The 17,736-nt window shown below is 37.4% G+C and overlaps 3 protein-coding genes and 1 long non-coding RNA gene across 5 annotated transcripts; 3 read left to right on the top strand and 1 right to left on the bottom strand.

Moving 5' to 3' along the window:
• The first annotated feature begins 5,190 nt into the window (after positions 1–5,190).
• On the top strand, positions 5,191–8,768 carry LOC126588557 (grpE protein homolog 2, mitochondrial-like). Of its 2 annotated transcripts, XM_050253658.1 has the most exons (6): positions 5,196–5,502; positions 6,472–6,673; positions 6,761–6,954; positions 7,084–7,251; positions 7,521–7,649; positions 8,436–8,768. In XM_050253658.1, the coding sequence occupies exons 1-6, from the start codon at positions 5,365–5,367 to the stop codon at positions 8,517–8,519; spliced, it is 915 nt and encodes a 304-aa protein (XP_050109615.1). In that variant the 5' UTR covers positions 5,196–5,364; the 3' UTR covers positions 8,520–8,768. The 2 variants fall into 2 exon arrangements, with proteins under 2 accessions (XP_050109614.1, XP_050109615.1); XM_050253657.1 differs by having other exon boundaries at positions 5,191–5,502; positions 6,472–6,954.
• Positions 7,656–8,304, top strand: LOC126588560 (uncharacterized). Its single transcript, XR_007611521.1, has 2 exons — positions 7,656–7,865; positions 8,017–8,304. It is a non-coding gene; the product is annotated as an uncharacterized LOC126588560 (long non-coding RNA).
• Positions 8,769–9,063: 295 nt separating the features above from the next.
• On the bottom strand, positions 9,064–11,344 carry LOC126588558 (uncharacterized). The gene is made up of 3 exons (XM_050253659.1): positions 10,961–11,344; positions 10,307–10,453; positions 9,064–9,512 (listed from the first exon to the last, which is right to left on the bottom strand). Exons 1-3 carry the CDS (start codon positions 11,234–11,236, stop codon positions 9,366–9,368), a joined length of 570 nt encoding a protein of 189 aa, XP_050109616.1. The 5' UTR covers positions 11,237–11,344; the 3' UTR covers positions 9,064–9,365.
• A 1,088-nt stretch (positions 11,345–12,432) lies between these two features.
• Positions 12,433–17,090, top strand: LOC126588552 (trigger factor-like protein TIG, Chloroplastic). The gene is made up of 13 exons (XM_050253652.1): positions 12,433–12,827; positions 12,916–12,999; positions 13,103–13,231; positions 13,487–13,575; positions 13,794–13,977; positions 14,486–14,576; positions 14,687–14,841; positions 14,946–15,038; positions 15,129–15,221; positions 15,682–15,762; positions 15,908–16,057; positions 16,217–16,312; positions 16,723–17,090. Exons 1-13 carry the CDS (start codon positions 12,537–12,539, stop codon positions 16,798–16,800), a joined length of 1,614 nt encoding a protein of 537 aa, XP_050109609.1. The 5' UTR covers positions 12,433–12,536; the 3' UTR covers positions 16,801–17,090.
• Positions 17,091–17,736: the final 646 nt, after the last annotated feature.

The following is a 17,736-nucleotide window of genomic DNA, read 5'->3' as shown; positions in this document are numbered from 1 at the left end:
TTAGTTTTTAATTTTTTATTGAGGTCCCTGACATTAATGTAATAATGTAAGTTACTATATTTTTTAAATTAAAAATTAAAAATTGAAATTTGTAATTGTTTATATTAATGAGATTTTAAATAAAACCCATAATTTATGGGATTAAAAATAATAAAATATAAATTATACTCTCTATTATATTGTGTGTGTGTACATATATGTATGGGTACATTAACCAAAATTAACAAAAAAAGTTATTGTACCAAAACATGGATACATTCTCAAATCAACGAAAAAGAATGTACCCATATAAGTTTAAACATGGATTAAAAAATTTGAATGGATTTTATATTAAAAAAAGGGTACATTTTACATATAACAAATTGATATATTTGAGAATGGGTACATTTAAGATTAAAAAAATTGAAAAATTATATGAATGGGTACATTTAAGATTAAAAAATTGAGAATCTTTTTATATATAAAAAAAACTAATAGGTACAAACTTAATTTAATTTAATTTTTTATTATTTTGGAAATGTTTGAATTGAAAATTAATTAGAAGTTTAATAGAGGTGTGAGTATTAAACCCTAAATTAATTACTAATTTTTATATTAAAAAATTATATAATAAACATGTAAATTCATTATCACATTAATGCTAGGGACTTGAATCAAAATTTGAGAACTAATAAGGTCTTAGTCAATGAACAGTAAAAACTAGGGACCGGATACTAATTTTTCCGTTCTTTCTCTATCTTGGGGCAAGGCTTTCAATAAACAACCAACGGACATGAAGTTAGTGGAAGTGAAGATTAGATGAGAAAGTGAAAGAAATCGTAAAAAAAAAGATATAAAATTAAGTTAATTGCAAAAAGGTAAACTAAATTAAGAACAAGTGCAAAGAGACACATTTGCTTGAATGTAAATGAAATATAAATACAAGTGTGGAAAGTAAATTGCATGAGAATAATATAGACTGGGTATTATGCTGCTCCTATCATAAGAATTGAAGAGAATATACGATGACAATTTGTGTATTTGATCGAGGATCCTTTTCCCTTCTTCGAAACTTGTATTTATAGGGCACGGATGAGTCCCATCATGGATGTTCATTGATTGGCATGTGATTATTACAATCAGGGAATTCGATCTGCTCCAGATCTTAGTGTTCGGAGCTTAAGGATCAAATCATCTAGACCACTAATTGGTGTGTAAAGAAAATTAGAGTCGTTGGTTGTGTGGTGGGCCAAAAAAATAAGTTAATAGGAACCATTATATTCAACTCGTGCGGCCCAGATAAATTGATCTCTAGGCTCCGGACACTAAGGTCCGGAGCTGATCCAATTCCGATAATTAATGGTAATCTTCCTCAATTGGTGATAGTTGACATTGACAAGCCTAGATTGAGTTCATCATCTTAAATTAAGAAGTGGGGTGCTAATTTAGATTGGGCCTCTTAGAACCATTATGTAGAGGCTTGTTTTATTTAATAGGAATACACCGGTCATACTATAAAACGGTCTTTTTGTGTTTCTTTTACGTTTGGGTTAGAAAGTTTTTAAGAGGTCTCTAATTTCTTAGGGTCATGTGCGAACGCCTACCCTGTACACCCTATTGGCTAGAACTGATTTTAATTCTGAGAAATATGATTTAAATCACTTAAATCGTCAGCAGTGGCGAAGCCACATAGGGCCTAGCATTGAGTAAGGCTTATTCTGGAATTTCAGCCATATCCATGTACATAATTTTTTGTTCGAATTTATTGTGTTAATCTTTTTTAATCAAAACTTGTAAACAAGTTTTGATTTATTATATAATCATTTCAATACTAGGTTTTTCATACAAAATTTAAAGCTCCACCATTCTTATTTGATTAAAATTTTCCATGCCAATACAAAAAATAAAACTTTAAATTTTTCTCTCATTAATTATATTGCAATCCTTCGTATGGCTTAAAGGCCTCTCTTAATCTAGTTTTCTGACTCCGCCACTGATCATGAGTATATTTAATTATTATGATAAAATATGATATTTCTTTAACTTTTGAGTTAGATTGCTAGATTAAAGATTATAATTAATTAGACCAGAGATTCGAGCACAAACATTTTTTTTTTTTTGAAAGGCAACGATAGATTTCATTCAAAAGAATAAGGTTTGAGATCACATTACAAGCACATAAGGGCAGGAGCACCCCATACAACTCACAACTCAAGCCTTATCAATGACTTACAAAATGATCAGCCAAAAGGTCAGGAGGTTCCTTAAACCAAGACTGAGATACCGAATCTTGTAGAACAAATTTTGTGAGGCGATTGGCTAAATCATTAGCCTGACGACAAACATGGGCAATAATAACTCCAGTGATCCTTGACATGAAAGTTTTGGCATCCTCAATGACAGGTCCAATAAATGATGTGATTGAATATTACCCCTGCAAAGCAGTTGTATCTGGAGCGAATCGCACTCTAAAATAGAATTAGAAAAACCCCTTTCAACTATCGTCGCCAAACCCTCACGAGCTGCTAGAGCCTCTGCATGAGCTGGAGAGAAAACATTCTCAAACCGAGCGACTCTAGCAGCCACAAAGAGGCATAAAGCATCCTTCGCGATAACACCAACCCCGCCCTTCTTCTCACTCTGAATCCAAGAACCATCCACATTAATTTTAAAATGGCATGCCAGAGGAGCAACCCATCGAGCCCCTTGTGGAGAAAAAATAGTAGCATTAGAAACAGAGGACTGAGCCCCAAGGAAATCAGACAGCCAACCCAGGGATTTCGCCGTAATTAATGCAGGGCCCTCGACATTCCCATTCCATAGTTTGCAATTTCTAGTCCCCCAGATTGCCCACCAAATTATAAGGCATAAATCAAAGTCTGCTTGCTTCAGCGATGAGGCCAACAGAAGGGCCCAGTCATCAATGGTCTCAATATTACGGCCTTTAGGAGGATGTCCCAAGAGGGAAACAATCCAAACACAAGCATCGAACGAGCAATCTCTGAAAATGTGAATAGTAGATACCCCCGAAGCACCGCACAACAAACAAGTGTCCTCCACCTTTAAACATCTCCGGATCAAATTACCACGTGTAGGTATAATATTTCGACACACCTTCCATGCCCAGACTTACTTTTGGGGGGACAGAAGCAACCCAAATACAAGTTTGTTTAATGGGTTGGGTCCAGAGGATGAAGCGAGGCTTCTACGTCACTAACCCAAGCAAAGGCCACATGATAATAGCTCTTGACCAAGAAGATGCCATTCCTATCAAAATACCAAACTAAACGATCCCTTGGCTTTCGAAAGCTCAGCGACAAAGAACAGATAAGATCAATTTTCGATATGGAGAAGATGGATCTGAGTAGAGGAATGTTCCACAGATGAGCATTATCCTCAATTAGCTCACTAACCAAAGACAAATCACAATATGCAGGCTTGGGAGAGAAGATCTGAAAGGAGGATTGTTGGGGGGATCCAACGATCCTCCCAAATGCAAATATCGTCTCTAGACGCCACCTACCATCTTGAACCCCTTATCAAGACCTCCTGAGCCAAACAAATGCTCTTTCAGTAGTAAGAGGCCCCTGCCTTTACATTAGCATCCAAAAACATAGAAGTTGGGAAATACTTAGCTTTTAGGATTAAAGCAACCAAAGAGTTAGGCTTCTACAGAAGTTGCCACCCTTGCCTTGCCAAAAGGACCAAATTGAAAGCATGCATATTCCTAAAGCCCAACCTGTCATCGCACGTAGGAAGACAAAGGCGATCCCAACTAAGCCAATGGATCTTCTTTCCCTTATCAGACCCTCCTCCCCCACCAAAACCTAGCCACCAAATGGTTAAGGTCATTTGTAGAAATACCTGGGTAGAAGGAAATAGTTTATGACGTACAACGGGATAGCTTGGGCAACAACTTTGACAAGGAGCTCCCGGCCCGCCACACTAAGAAGCCTCCCTTTCTAACTTTAAAGTCTTTTCCAAAGCAGCTCCTTAATATAAGCGAAGTACTCACCTCTGTTCCTATCAACATAAGTGGGCATGCCAAGATACTTCTTGTTCGATCAACACGAGTCACCCCTATCCGCAAAGCTAACTCTTCTTGAAGATTGCATTTCACATTTTTGCCAAAACACACTGAACTTTTTAAAAGGTTAACAACCTGGCCCAAAGCCATTTCATACTTGTGCAAGATTGACAAAATCATATCACAATCCTTCGAAGATGCCCTTATAAAGAGTAAGTAATCGTTAGCAAATAAAAGATGGGTAACAAGGGGCACCACCATAGATTGATACTCCCTTAAGCCTATATCGAGTATGTGATGGAGTTAACAAAACACATACTAAGATCGATTCATTGCCGTGGAAAACCAAATTTGACCAACACGACCTCCATATAACCCCACTCAATTCGGCTGTAAGCTTTACTAACGTCAAGCGTGAGCGATAGGAAGCCCTTTTTTGCCCTTCTCCGATGACTACGACAATTTGCCACCTTATTAGCAACAATAATATTATCAGAGGTTGATCCGGGACGAATATTCTCTAGTATTGAGAGATCAGGTTAGGCATGATGAGCTGCAGCCAGTTCATAAGCACCTTCATAGTGATCTTGTACAGGACATTAGACAAGCTAATAGGCCGCATATGACCCATTTCCTTAGGCTTGTTGACCTTCGGGATCAGTGTAACGTGGGTGAAGTTAATCTTCTTCAGAATTTTGGAACTTGCTAGTGTAGAATCGAACATTATGGAACTTGCTTAACTTTAGGGTTCATTTGGAAGTGTTTTGAAAATAGTTGAAATTTTGAAACCATTTTTAGTGAAAATATTTTTGGAACCAATCCGTAGTAAAAATGTAAGTGGATCGAGAAAAAGCACTTGAAGTGCTTTTTGCAACTGTAATATATGCTTCTTGCAGGAAGTATGCGCTTTTACAATATAGAAACATTTTCTTTAAAGACCCTTTTAATCATTTTAAAAACATTTCCAATTGACCATAATCTTTGAAAATGAAGGTACACCGAGCAATGCATGCGGCTCTAAACGATGTCGTGTCACCATTTACGATCAGTCATCTACAAATATCGGGTGCGCCAGCGGAAAAGCTTCTGGAGTCTTCTAAACCCTCAAGAACCCAATTGGCGCTCTGACGGAAACACCCTCCAAAAAACGGCTAATATATTCCCATCCAAAAGGGTACTTTCGTCAACCAAAAAATCCCACCGGTGTCTCTCTGTTTTCCTTTCTCTCCAAGCGCAACAGATTCTCTCACTTCCCTTCACAAACCCCTCCCCATAAGAGGCCACACCGCACCGCAGTCTTTCTCTCGCTCTAGATTTCCAAATTTTGGTTCCCATTTTGCCCCTCGAATTCTCCAGCCATGTTCGTCTCTAGGGTTTTAGCTCGGGCCTCGAGGACCCTCCCCAGGGGCACAATGCTCTTGGCGGCTCCGCAAAATCATCACTTGCCAATCCTGTCCAATCAGTCCCAAGCTTTGATCCACGATTTTTCCTCTAAGGTGCCACAAATTCCCTCTTTTTTCTTCAATTTTTTGTCACTAGGGTTTTGCTAGGGTTTTAGGTTTTCTGCAAATTTCACCAATTTAATCTGCTTTTTTGGATCCAATTCCCGTTCTCTTATTATCTAGCGCTAGGGTTTTGCTAGGGTTTTATGTAAATCATTGTTCTTACTTTTTTTCTCTGTTTGATTATTGGATTCTAATTTTATTTTTGTATTTAGTGAATATTGGGTTCTGATATATAATTTCATATTTTTATATATGATAAATTAATATAGCGTATTTTTGCTAGTGGATTTGAAATATTGATGAATTCATTTGTTCTGTAGGCACAAGATAATATATTTTTAACAACATATTTTTACTTCAAGTGATATATAAAATATCATATGTATGCATGTCTGTATGATCTATGAAGCATGGATACGGATACGGATATGGTGATACGTAAAATCTCTAAAAACTAGGATACAATACGTCATGGATATGGCAATAAAAATATATAATTTAAAACATATTCTAACATGAAAACATCTAAATTCAAGTTAATTCAAGTGTGAGAGTTATATCACTTGTTTCAATTGGAGACAAGCTCTTTGTATTCATCAACTTTCAACTAAATCTTTGTTTCCTATTAACTTTCTCCTCGTAATTTCTCATCTGAAAGTGTAATGGTATCCTAGAAGCCAAATACTGGTATGCTACCTGACAAATATTGTATACGCGACCAAACTAAGGTATCTGTGCTTCATAGCATATGATATGGTTATCTGAACATAATTTTGTATCACTTTAATTTCTATGCTTAATTTGAATTTTGTTATGCTCCCTGACTTTCCGCTGGGCCGCTGAGTATGAGGTTTTATTTCGATCGAGGGTTGAAACGTATAACTTTGTAGCCTGTTGGACAAGTTTAAAACTTCATGGTTACTAAAGGTGTTTTTTTTTTCATTTATTTTCGAATAACAGATTGTTCCGAGGCAGGTGTCCCTATTACATCATTCAACCCCAACTTCTTCTATCTCTCAAATATTTGGGTTCTCTTCGTCTGCATCGCCACATCCTGAAAAGGATCATGGAAGTGCTGTAGAGAATGGCAGCGCTTCTACAAATGGAGAGCCAGAAAAAGCAAGTGGAGAAGTGAAAGTTGCTGATCAAGCAAAAGAGTCAGGTTATATTTCAGATTCCCAGTCTACCATGTCTCCGTCTGTCAAAAGAAGGAGAGGAGGTACTAAACGAACTGCATTTTCTGATTCAGATTCAGAGAGTGACGGTGACTTAACAATGGATGACCTGGTAAAACTTGTTGCTGAGAAGGAAGATCTTCTGAAGGAGAAACATGAAGAATTCAAGAAAATGCAAGATAAATTCCTCCGAAGTTACGCAGAGATCGAAAATGTCATGGAGAGGACAAAGCGTGAGGCAGAGAATTCAAAGAAATTTGCCATACAGGTCTTGGTTACTTTTGAGAATTTATTTTCCTGTCCTCAGAAACTTGTTATTTGCTTCTCTTTTTACCTCTTTCTTGTTGCACAATTGTCTGAAGTCTAACTCTGCGGAGTTTTCATAAATATGTTGCAGAGTTTTGCAAAGAGTTTACTAGATGTTGCAGACAATCTAGGCAGAGCTTCTTCAGTTGTCAAAGAAAGTTTCTCAAAACTTGACGAGTCCAAGGACACTGGTGCAGCATTCCCACTTCTGAAAACACTTCTAGAAGGTGTTGAAATGACTGAGAAACAGCTTTTAGAGGTACACCGTTTTAATCACTAATTATAACCACCCGTTGTAATCCTTCAAAATTTGAGTGGCTTTATAAGTCTGATATAACACTGTTTTAAATGTGTTGGATGTACATTCTGTTTGTCTCATATGTTTTGTGTCAATCAGGCTCATTCTCGCATATTATATTTTCTATTTCAGGTTACATTTCGTGTGTAGTTGTGTACTGCTGAATGGTTCTGTTAGCAATAGAGGAAATTAAATACAAAGTTGTAACGTATAATGCATTTTCCCTTCAGGTTTTTAGAAAGTACGGAATTGAAAAGTATGATCCTACAAATGAAGCGTTTGACCCAAACAGGCATAATGCAGTATTCAGTTTACAAGATGCTTCCAAGCCTCCGGGTACTGTTGCTGTGGTTCTCAAGGTATGAAATATATAATCAATTCTTTTGCATTTCTTTTCAAATGAGAAAGAAGTTTCCTACTGCTTGGCATCAGTACTATAAGTTTACAAGTTGGAAGCCTTGGGGTGACACTTTATGTGCTGCGATTGGAACTCCAATGGATATATCTTGACATCTTACAAGTTTGAGATAAAAAAATTTGGAATGGATAAGCATGTCCTGTTTCTCTCTAAAAAGGTCGTACCCAGTGCACAAGGCTCCCGCTTTACGCAGGGTCTGGGAGAGGTGAATGTCGGCTAGCCTTACCCCCATTTATGGAGAGGCTGCTCCCAAGTCTCGAACCCGAGACCTACCGCTCATGGGCGAAGGCACTTGCCATCGCTACTAGAGTAAATACTTAATGGGAAAAAATGGCACGAGCTTGATGTTGTTAGAAAACATGCCATATTCAAGATTTACTTGCAGAAAATGGCTTTTGAAGGCACATCCCCGCACATATTTATGCACTGATTTCCTTGATATATGTTTTTGTTTCCAACAACATTAATTGGCCGTTTTTGCGTTATGACGTATTTTAGTAATGGAGAAGGGTCATTGCAAGGACTTGGATAAATTGTTAGCAGGAATGTGACTAATGCAAGAATCCAAATAATTGCTTGAATCTTTAGATTATATTTTTTTGCTCAACAAAATATGGTTTTCTTTGCAAATATGTGTGTAGAAATTATTTTACGTTTGTTCAAATGACTTATGTAACTGTGGCATTAAGTCCATAAATAAATACCCTAATGCTTTATTGTATTGCAGCCGGGATACATGCTTCATGATCGAGTTGTTCGACCAGCTGAAGTTGGTGTAACAACGGAAGCGGAGAACAATGCTGACAATTAAATGGCAGCTACCAAAATTTTCCCAAGTTACGTCTTTGCGGTGCACCGGATCACATTACAATATTTTTTGCCTACGTTTGAGAAACTTGAATAGGATTTAATCTTAGTCCTGTGACTTAAGGGTCCATAAACTTATTTTCCAGCCTGACAATTTTTTCTACCCAATCATTTTATGTTAGTTTTGTAGTATATTGCTCTTGTTATTATGGACGACACGACCACATAAGTGCCCTGGGCACGTTTGAGTTTTCGAGAGGTTCAAATTTATTTTTTTTCATTTTTTTTCTTTCAAAAAGAGGGATAATTGGTGGTAAATCATGATTATCCATTATATTTAGGGGTATGGAAAGACTCACAGAAACATTACAGTCTCTCTTGATCACAAGTCTCGCTGACAATTGGACAGAATGCGTCTGGAATTGTTGTACGTCTAGCCTTCATAAAACTTCTTCGTTCCTCGTGTCCTGTCATAAAACCTCTCGAACCGTAGTGGCCAACGGCTTTAGGAGAGGAGTTCGATTTCCTCGAACATAACCCAATAAGAATTCATAAAAATAGGCCACGCGCATATCATAAACAGGAGTGGTCACCCACACAGAGAAGTGGCAAACAGGTACACGGCTAATCTTTACAAACAGTCGACTGCTCGAAACGTCATGTGCTTGTTGATCATGTACTAATACTTGCTAACCATATACATAAGGAGAGAACCCACAAACTAAACCTACGGCTTACTTACATACATCACACGCAGTATCATACTAAATAGAAATCACACGGCTTGAAGTAGTCCCTGCTAGTGGATCGCTGCACGCAGCTCTAGTTTTTGTCTTACAAACGCTAAGCGTCAATCCAACCAAAATCTACCTGAACTTGCTTTCTTCATCTGAATCATTGAATCAAGGTTGACATTGTGACCATCTTTTAAGCCCAAATCTAAATCCAGATGGCTTCTGTTTGAATCCTGCACTCCTGATTCGTCCTCGTCCAACTCCTGCACCACGGACAACATCTAATCAATAATTTGTTGCATGGTAAATTACTCAAGATTTTCTCCACTACAGCAAGAGAACCTCAAAATATCCTAACCCCTATTTTTCACTTTCACACTGCTTTGCTAGAGTATCATAGTTGATGATGGTGTTGGTTCCTCAAGTAGTTTCATATAAAACCTCGCATGCTTATATAACCCATAAAATTTACTAAAATATAATTAGGACACATACAAATGCAACAGAATAAATGCATTAGATTTCTTTTCATTTCTTGCAGCAGTGAAGGTTACTTAAACACTATAAAGCATCTCGCAGCAGCGAAGATATTGGATTTCTACAAGGTGGGTCATTCTTAAGCCAGAAAATTTAACCAATATTTGTGTTCGTCTCTGTGTGTGTGTGGACATGTACCCATTCAAGAAAGAACAGAATACAAATACTTGCTCCTCCTAGACCAACACCACGGCCATATGTTGCAGACCTTATGTCCATACCACCAGGTTGTAGCACCATGGCCAGTGACTGGTGGTCGATGTTTATTTTATGCTTTCATTTTATCTTACAATTTCATTTGCAAAGGAACTTAACTGGGAAAACTAAGTGATTTCATAGAATGACCCACAAATAATACTCATGGACTACAAGAAACTAAGTGACGGCCAATACCACCACCCACATGGTCATTCTGCAACGCTAAAATTAATTTCAACCTCTAGGAAAGGGCACGAGAACACAAAAAGACATCCAACTGAACAAAAAGAAGATAATTGAGCAGGAGTGCAATAAGTCTCACCTCAGCTTGTTCCTTCATAATCTGATTAATATTTGGCTTTCCATGCACCTTATCACTTGGGCTAACCGATTCATCAGTCTCACTAGTTTTCTCCTCATCTCCAACCTTTTTCTGAATTGGCTTTTTCTGTTCCTCTAGCACAGAAACCTGCACAATGAATCAACCATAAGCTATTAACAAAGAGCATTCAATAGCATCAAGCATCTATTGTATGGATTCCGGGAGTCGAGGACTCATATTTCTGAATACTTCTATTCAGGGGATCACACAAGTTAAGCTTTCATGAATGCCCCAAAGCATAACATCAGTCCTAAATTGCAGTACTTGGCAGGATAATATATTCGCAAACAACTAATACCGATAATGTAACTAAATTAAAGCCAGTATACTATTAAGTATAAACTCATACAAGTTCTTGTTTTCACAAAAATAGCAGCTACAATTCCTATCTAGGTCACTCTTTTAGACAATCCAAACTTGGAAACACAGTATACAGATTACAGAACAGTCCATCAAATGCTTCAAAGAAATCCTCCAAAAACTAAAAGATAAAAATAAAAACCCGCAATTTCCATAAATCCTAAAAACCCTAACAACAAATACACAGCAATTGAAACATATAGATGCATATATGCATGTTTGTGGTGTACTTACGGGCGTGTAGCGGAACTTCCGGCGAGGGGGCTCATCCGAAGCCGCGGCGGGTTCGTCGGGCGAGGTAGCGGAAGAGATTGGGGTCCAGCGGCAGAGGAGGAGGCGAGAGCTGCTGTTGTTGGATTGGGAGTGAGGGTTTTGGTAAGTAAGGGAGGGGGATGAAGAGGACACGTGGACCCACCTCTTCTTCCACCTGCGGACGGGGCCGTTGAAGACGGTGGCTGTTTGGCCGTACCTGGAGGACGCCCTGCCCAATCTCGACCCGAGTGCTTCCATTTTCGACCCGCTTTTTGCTTCTTCGGCTTTCAAGAGTGACTGAGCCAGTGTGTGTGACTATTTCAGCTACGAGGTTGAGATATACAGATTATTTGTTGTTCAAGGCCTCACGACGTCGTTTCTGCGTTCAGTTACAGCGTCTTTGTCAAACACACGCGACACAGTTCCGTTGACGGTTTGCAACCGCATTACTTTCTTCTCTCTCATTGGAAAAATGATAACCACACTTTCTTCTCTTCTCGTTCATCTTTGTTTAATTTTGTCCGTTATTTCTGTTGAATTTATATTTAGGATGAAAATTTAAAGACAAAGTCTAAAGTACGCTGAAAAGTCAAGGATCAATTGTGGGTTTGAGTATGGATCTTATATCATGCCACGTAATTAAATTAATGAAAAATCTCACCGAATCATCAGTAACGTAACGCAATGTTAAAGTTAGAGTTCTTAATTGGCAAATTTTAATTTATAGACTAAATCTAAAGTAAATTGAAAAATTAGTCGATTATAAATTTGACTTCTTTTCTCAAATACAACGATATTATTGAACTAAAGAGTTATGATTGAGTTAAGTCACACAATAAGTTTGCCCTAATAATTTAGTATAAAATTTGCCCTCTACAAAAGTCGAATCTACTACTTTTCACTTCTATATATAAAAAAATTACAAATGAAAAAAAATATTATTAAACCAGAATATTAAGTGACAATTCAAATAACTAACGTCATTGTGAGAATTAGGGAATGTGGAGGAACAAATTTGGTTAAAACTTTAGGAGTAATTACATTTTACACCATTGAAATTAAAGATGATTTTCAAAATGCGCTTTGAAGTTTTAATATTTTTTAGTTTACACCATAAATAGTAAAATTGTATTAATTTAACTTTTTTTAGTTTACACCATAAATAGTAAAATTGTATTAATTTAACTTTTAGTTGGATTGATTGTTAGATCCATCATTAAACTTGTGATATTGTAAACGTGAAATCCTTATATGGATTAACATGTAAGTCAGATTTTCATCACATGACAAAAAACAAAAAAAAAAACTCATCAAATTAAGGAAGGATTAAATATTTAACAGAAAATGTATAAATTCATAAAAGTTTAAAACTTCATGATTTAATATGAGAAAATTGAAAAAAAAAAATGTAGCTAGCACAAATAAATTTAACAAAGACGCGAGAGCAGAATGCAACGGAAAACTTTCCTTGTTTTGTTGGATAATCCCAGTTTTGCCCTCTATCTTTCAACCTAAAGCTGGGCACCAAGCTAGTGAGCTCAGAACGAAACCAGGAACAATGGAGCTCTGTATGGGCGTCGTCAATAGTGTCTCCATGTCGGTCGTCAGCGTAAACCCATCACCCCCTTCACGCTCTCTTCTTTCCCCAAGAAACCCCATTTCTCTTCATCCCTTCACTTCCCTCCGACCCCCCTCCTCCCTTTCCCGCCAATTCCAACATCTCCAACCGCCACCACTCTCTCGCTCGGCGGTTCCGGCTTCTCCTTCTTCTTCGACGGCTGTCAGCGACGATAAAGATCAGCTTCCGGCGGACATAATTGTCACAGAGACCCGAGAACCCAATTCCAGAGTAAAATCTTCTTAATTGCCAATTTTTCTAATTTTGATTTTAATCTCAATTTTGGTAAATATCATCACTGTCTGTAATCTGTATGCAGGTCAAGTTAAGCATACAAGTACCGCCGGAGGTCTGCGACGATTGCTACAAATGGGTTATGGCCGAGTTCATGAAGCAAGCCAAGGTTTCTACTTTCTAGTTTTACATTCCTTCTCCATTGTTTTCATTTAGTTTGTCTGGACTTGAAGTTTAATTTATGGATATTTTGGGGGTTTTAATGTGCGCAGGTTCCTGGATTCCGGCCCGGAAAGAAGGTGCCGGAGAGTATTCTTGTGAGTCATGTTGGGAAGAGAAGTGTCAACAAGGCTACTGTTGAATCTATTTTGAGGAGGACCCTTCCACATGCCATGTCTTCGGTATGTTAAAACTGAAATATTGTTTATTTATTACAATTTATCTTCATCGTTGTTGTTAAAACATAGAGTTGCTTAAATTCGTGTACTTGCAAGTTAGTGTTTGGATTTTGCTTATTGGCAATGGCTTCAAAGTTACAATGCTGCAGCATTTTTACAATCACAACCCCCCATAACATATGATAAGAACAGCATTAATTTCTTATGATTTATCATTCTCGAGTTCTCTGTTGTGGCTGATCTGCTTTTATGGTTTAGATGACAGGCACACCTTTAAGAGACTCAGTACGTATTGTAACCAGATTTCCAGAAATGGAGCAGACATATTCTACTCTCAATTCTCTCAGGTTGCTAATTCAGATATCTTTCAAGTTACATTTTTCCACTTGCATATTTGATATTTCTGTTAATATCCATCTTACAATGCCATAATGCTTGCAACTCTCCTCTCACAGTATGTTAAGAGGAGAGGCATGTATTGAAGGAAATTTGATCATGTCAACTGATTATGTGCCTCCACGTTTGATTTGATCGATCATGCTTGTCAGTTTGATTTGTGGTCCAGATATGAAGTCATCGTTGATATAGCACCGGAGTTGAAATGGACACCTGAGGAGGGATACAAGAATTTGAAGGTTGTAGTTGAGCTAGATAGCGACATAGATGCTCAAAAAGCTTCTGAACAAGAATTAAGGCGACGCCATAAGTCCTTAGGTGCACTGAGAATTGTAACCGATAGAGGTCTACAGGTGACTCAACTTCAATTTACTTTTGTTTTTTTGTTTTGAATGAAATTTGACTTTTATGATATGTTCATTCGCTGCTGGGATAAATTCTGCCAAACACTGCATGAAAATAGTTAGAAATCTGTCTGTTGCTCAAGTTTTCATACAGTTGAGTTACTTATTTTATTTGGAGTGGACGGTTGGCTTCTAGGCATTCATTTTGACAGTTACAACATAAAACAAATAGTCCATTGGAGAAGTTTCCGGTTATCACCTTCAATTTTATGAATTGTCAGACACTCCCTAAACTAATTAAGCTTTATTCGTTCAATAAAGAAAGATCACTGAACAAGCTTTCTTCACTGCACCTTCAGATGCAGTGTTTGAATTCTCTTCAGAAGTACTTCTGCGTTACATTCACAATGTTTCATGGATTAGAGTGTCATATTAGTTGAGTTTCAAAATTCCATTGAAAACCCTTCTCCTACTTGTTATATTAAGTTGGTGACTGACAAAACTGAGACTCCTACAGATTGGTGATCTTGCTGTCCTTGATATATCTGCAACAACGATAGATCAAGATGAAGCAAATGTTAAGAATATTCCATCCGCTGAGAGTAAAGGTTTGGCAATATCCACTTCTTCTGTTCTATTAACAATGGCTTTATTTTTTGGTTTGGAGTGATGAAATATTATTGCATAAGAATCTCTCAACTCTATTTTCTATCTGAAGGTTATCATTTTGATACGGAAGATGGTGATAAAGTAGTTCCTGGTTTCCTCGAGTCGATAATTGGAATTCAACGAGGTGAAACAAAGTCCTTTCCACTTTTCTTTCCTGAATCATGGACACAAGAAGAGCTCCGAGGAGTTAATGCCCAATTCAATGTGAGTGGTTTCCTGTTTTGTGGAAGTCCACTTGGTATACTTTGTCCTCACAAGACTAAATAGGTGAAAGTTCTCATGTTTTGCTTCTTTTGATTCTCCTTTAGGTTGAATGCAAAGAATTATTCTACAGAGACTTACCCGAATTGGATGACTCCCTTGCTGAAAGGCTTCTTCCTGGAGGCACCACCCTCAAACAGGTAGCCTGTATGAGATTTTAAATACTCTCAATGAAGTGATACGTTAAAATTGTACTGTCTACAACGCTACTCTGCTTCACGAATATGCAGGTCAAGGAAGTGTTGTTGCAAAAGTTCCGGGAAATGGAGCAAACAGCTAGAGAGCAAGCAGCTGATAATGCCATTTTAGATCAGCTTTGCAAGGTGCTTTTAACTTTTCAAATATTCATCATTAAGATTAGATTGATCTTTTGCAATCTTCACTTGGTGTTTGCCTCTCTGAGACAGGGCCTTGCATGGCTTCTTTTTGTATCTGTGTACAAACACACACAAATGCACCCATGTTGTTGCAAAACCATTGCAAGGAAGTTTTGTGATTACGCTGGTCAACATGTTTGCGTGAATTCCAAAAGTCCTATGTTTTGACATGATACTGTTAAATTGCTTGACAAGCTTAATTCTTTTTGGAGGAAGCCTCAATTTTCATAAGATGAATGGTCGTTTTAAATATGCATATTTCAAACAAAGAATTATGTTCCTCTCCCTTGGTATTATTTATTAAATCCACAAAGGAGATGCAGAGTGTGTTGACATGCGGACACTTCAAGTGTCCTCTTAAATGGGAACTTCAACCTTCAGAATAACTGTGTCGTGTTGTTTTTAGATGGTAGAGGTTGATATTCCTCAGTCCTTTTTTGAGGAGCAAGGTAGGCAGCTTTATGGAGCCAAACTTTTGGAGATACAGGTCAGTAGTTACAATATAACAATGTAAAGAGAATTACATTTATTGGCTCGTGGTTTGAGTTTGTGTGTGTGTGTGTTGGTGAGCATGTAGGTTCCTGCGTTTTTCTGTTAACAACTTCTATCTTTTGGTTGTCATGGTTTTGTAGGCAAGCGTAAAATTAAATGACGAGCAGTTGGCTTCTCTGTCAAGTAAGAAGGCTGTGGACGAGTACCTTCTAAACCAGAAGGAGAACATAACAAATATGATAAAACAGAGTCTGGCTGTCGGAGACATATATAAACGTGAAAATTTGCAGGTAATTTATATTTATATTAACTGATTATTTGTCCTGAACTCTTTTTTCTGTGGGTTATGCTTTGTATCTTTTTCTGCTTGGTAGCATAGGCTTCACGAAAAATAACTGGTGGGTTGCAAAACGTATTGTAACCGGAAACCTATTGTTTGTGTTTTGCAGATTTCAACAGAGGAGATTGTCAAAGAAGTTGAAAATTCAATTGATGAATTCAAACGTCAAAAACAAGATTATGATGAAGAACGTGTCAGGGGACAGGTCAGCATGTGTCACCCTGTTAGAAAAGCAGATTTCAAGTGCTTTTAGTTTCAACTGTGTTGGCTATGTGCTTTCTGTTATCTTGATTACTTGTGCTGTCTGTGATTTCAGTCTGGATTTAGGGGAAGAGAGATGATAAAGAGAGGAAAGGAAATACGTAAAACTAAAAGGATAACCTATACGAAAATGATTAGTTCATTTTTCCAAACTAAATGCTATTGATCTTCTCCCTTTCTTCTATCCTCTCTTTTCTCACATTTCTACCATTTTTTGTTATGTACCATTATTAAATAAATCAAATTAAAACAAGAAAGCTTCCTTACGGGCGCTAAATGTTTGATGTTTTTGCTTTCTCCATCTTTTACCCTTCCTGGGGTTTTGAATTATTTAATTAATCTTCCAAATTGCAGGTTCAAGAAATTTTAGAGGGAGCAAAGGTGCTTGAATGGTTGAGAGAGCATGCAGAGATTCAATACGTAACCAGGTGACGGAGAGGAGAAGCATGGCTGTGTTGGCACGCGTACAGTGTACACAATGTTGTTCAAGGCTAGTCATGTTTTTACTTTAAAGGTGATTTCTTTTGACGATGCCCAGCAGCATTCAAGCCGACATAGTTTGCAGCATGCCTAAATTTACACTAGTTGGATTGTCCGGTTGAGGGCCAATAGATTGAGAGGTTCAATTGGTTGATTAGCGAGTTCAAAGCTATTTTTCCGAAATGAAGAATTTTGTTTGTGGATCCAGTCCTAATCAATCCAATATCTGGTTTTTGAAGTTATGTCAAATTGGTAACAAGAGTTATTTTTTGCTGTATACTGTTGAATCAAACACCGAAACCACCTCGAGGAACCAAAGAAAGAAAGAAATACGCGAAGAACTACACTAATTAAAACTAATTAACCAAACCAAAACAAAGATTGATATACGTGACTATACAAAGTTGGGCATGCTGCACAAAATCTTGGTGGTCCAAGAAATGGTCCCAATCAGAAAGCATATAAAATGGTGGTCCAAATCAGATTGCACCAGATGAAGGTGGTCACAAAGAAATCAATTCCACATTCAGGAACATTGTCAAGTGTAGTCCACCTTCAGAAATAGTGTAAATAATTGTAGCTTTTTATAAAGGAGTTTTATAAGTTAGCAGACCCATTTATGTGTAAATGAAAGCTTTCCCTCACTCACACACACGAATGCACACTACCACACACACGAAGAGAAAAAGCCCACACATTGAGTATTCGAAGCCTTCTCTTCCATCCTTTATAAACTTCCATCTATATATAAAGCCAATGGAAAAGTGATTAGTGATTTTAGTGTCACCAAGCTTCAACAAAAAGATTTGGACAAAAATACCCCCAAGACAAAAAACTTTAAAAGCATCCAAAATAAGGCATCAAATAAGGTAGGGGCATTTTCATCAT

The sequence above is a fragment of the Malus sylvestris genome, chromosome 11 (genome assembly GCF_916048215.2).
Source record: "Malus sylvestris chromosome 11, drMalSylv7.2, whole genome shotgun sequence".
Lineage (NCBI taxonomy): Eukaryota > Viridiplantae > Streptophyta > Magnoliopsida > Rosales > Rosaceae > Malus > Malus sylvestris.
The sequence above is the reverse complement of the archived record's forward strand: the minus strand, read 5'-3'. Positions and strand labels throughout refer to the sequence as shown.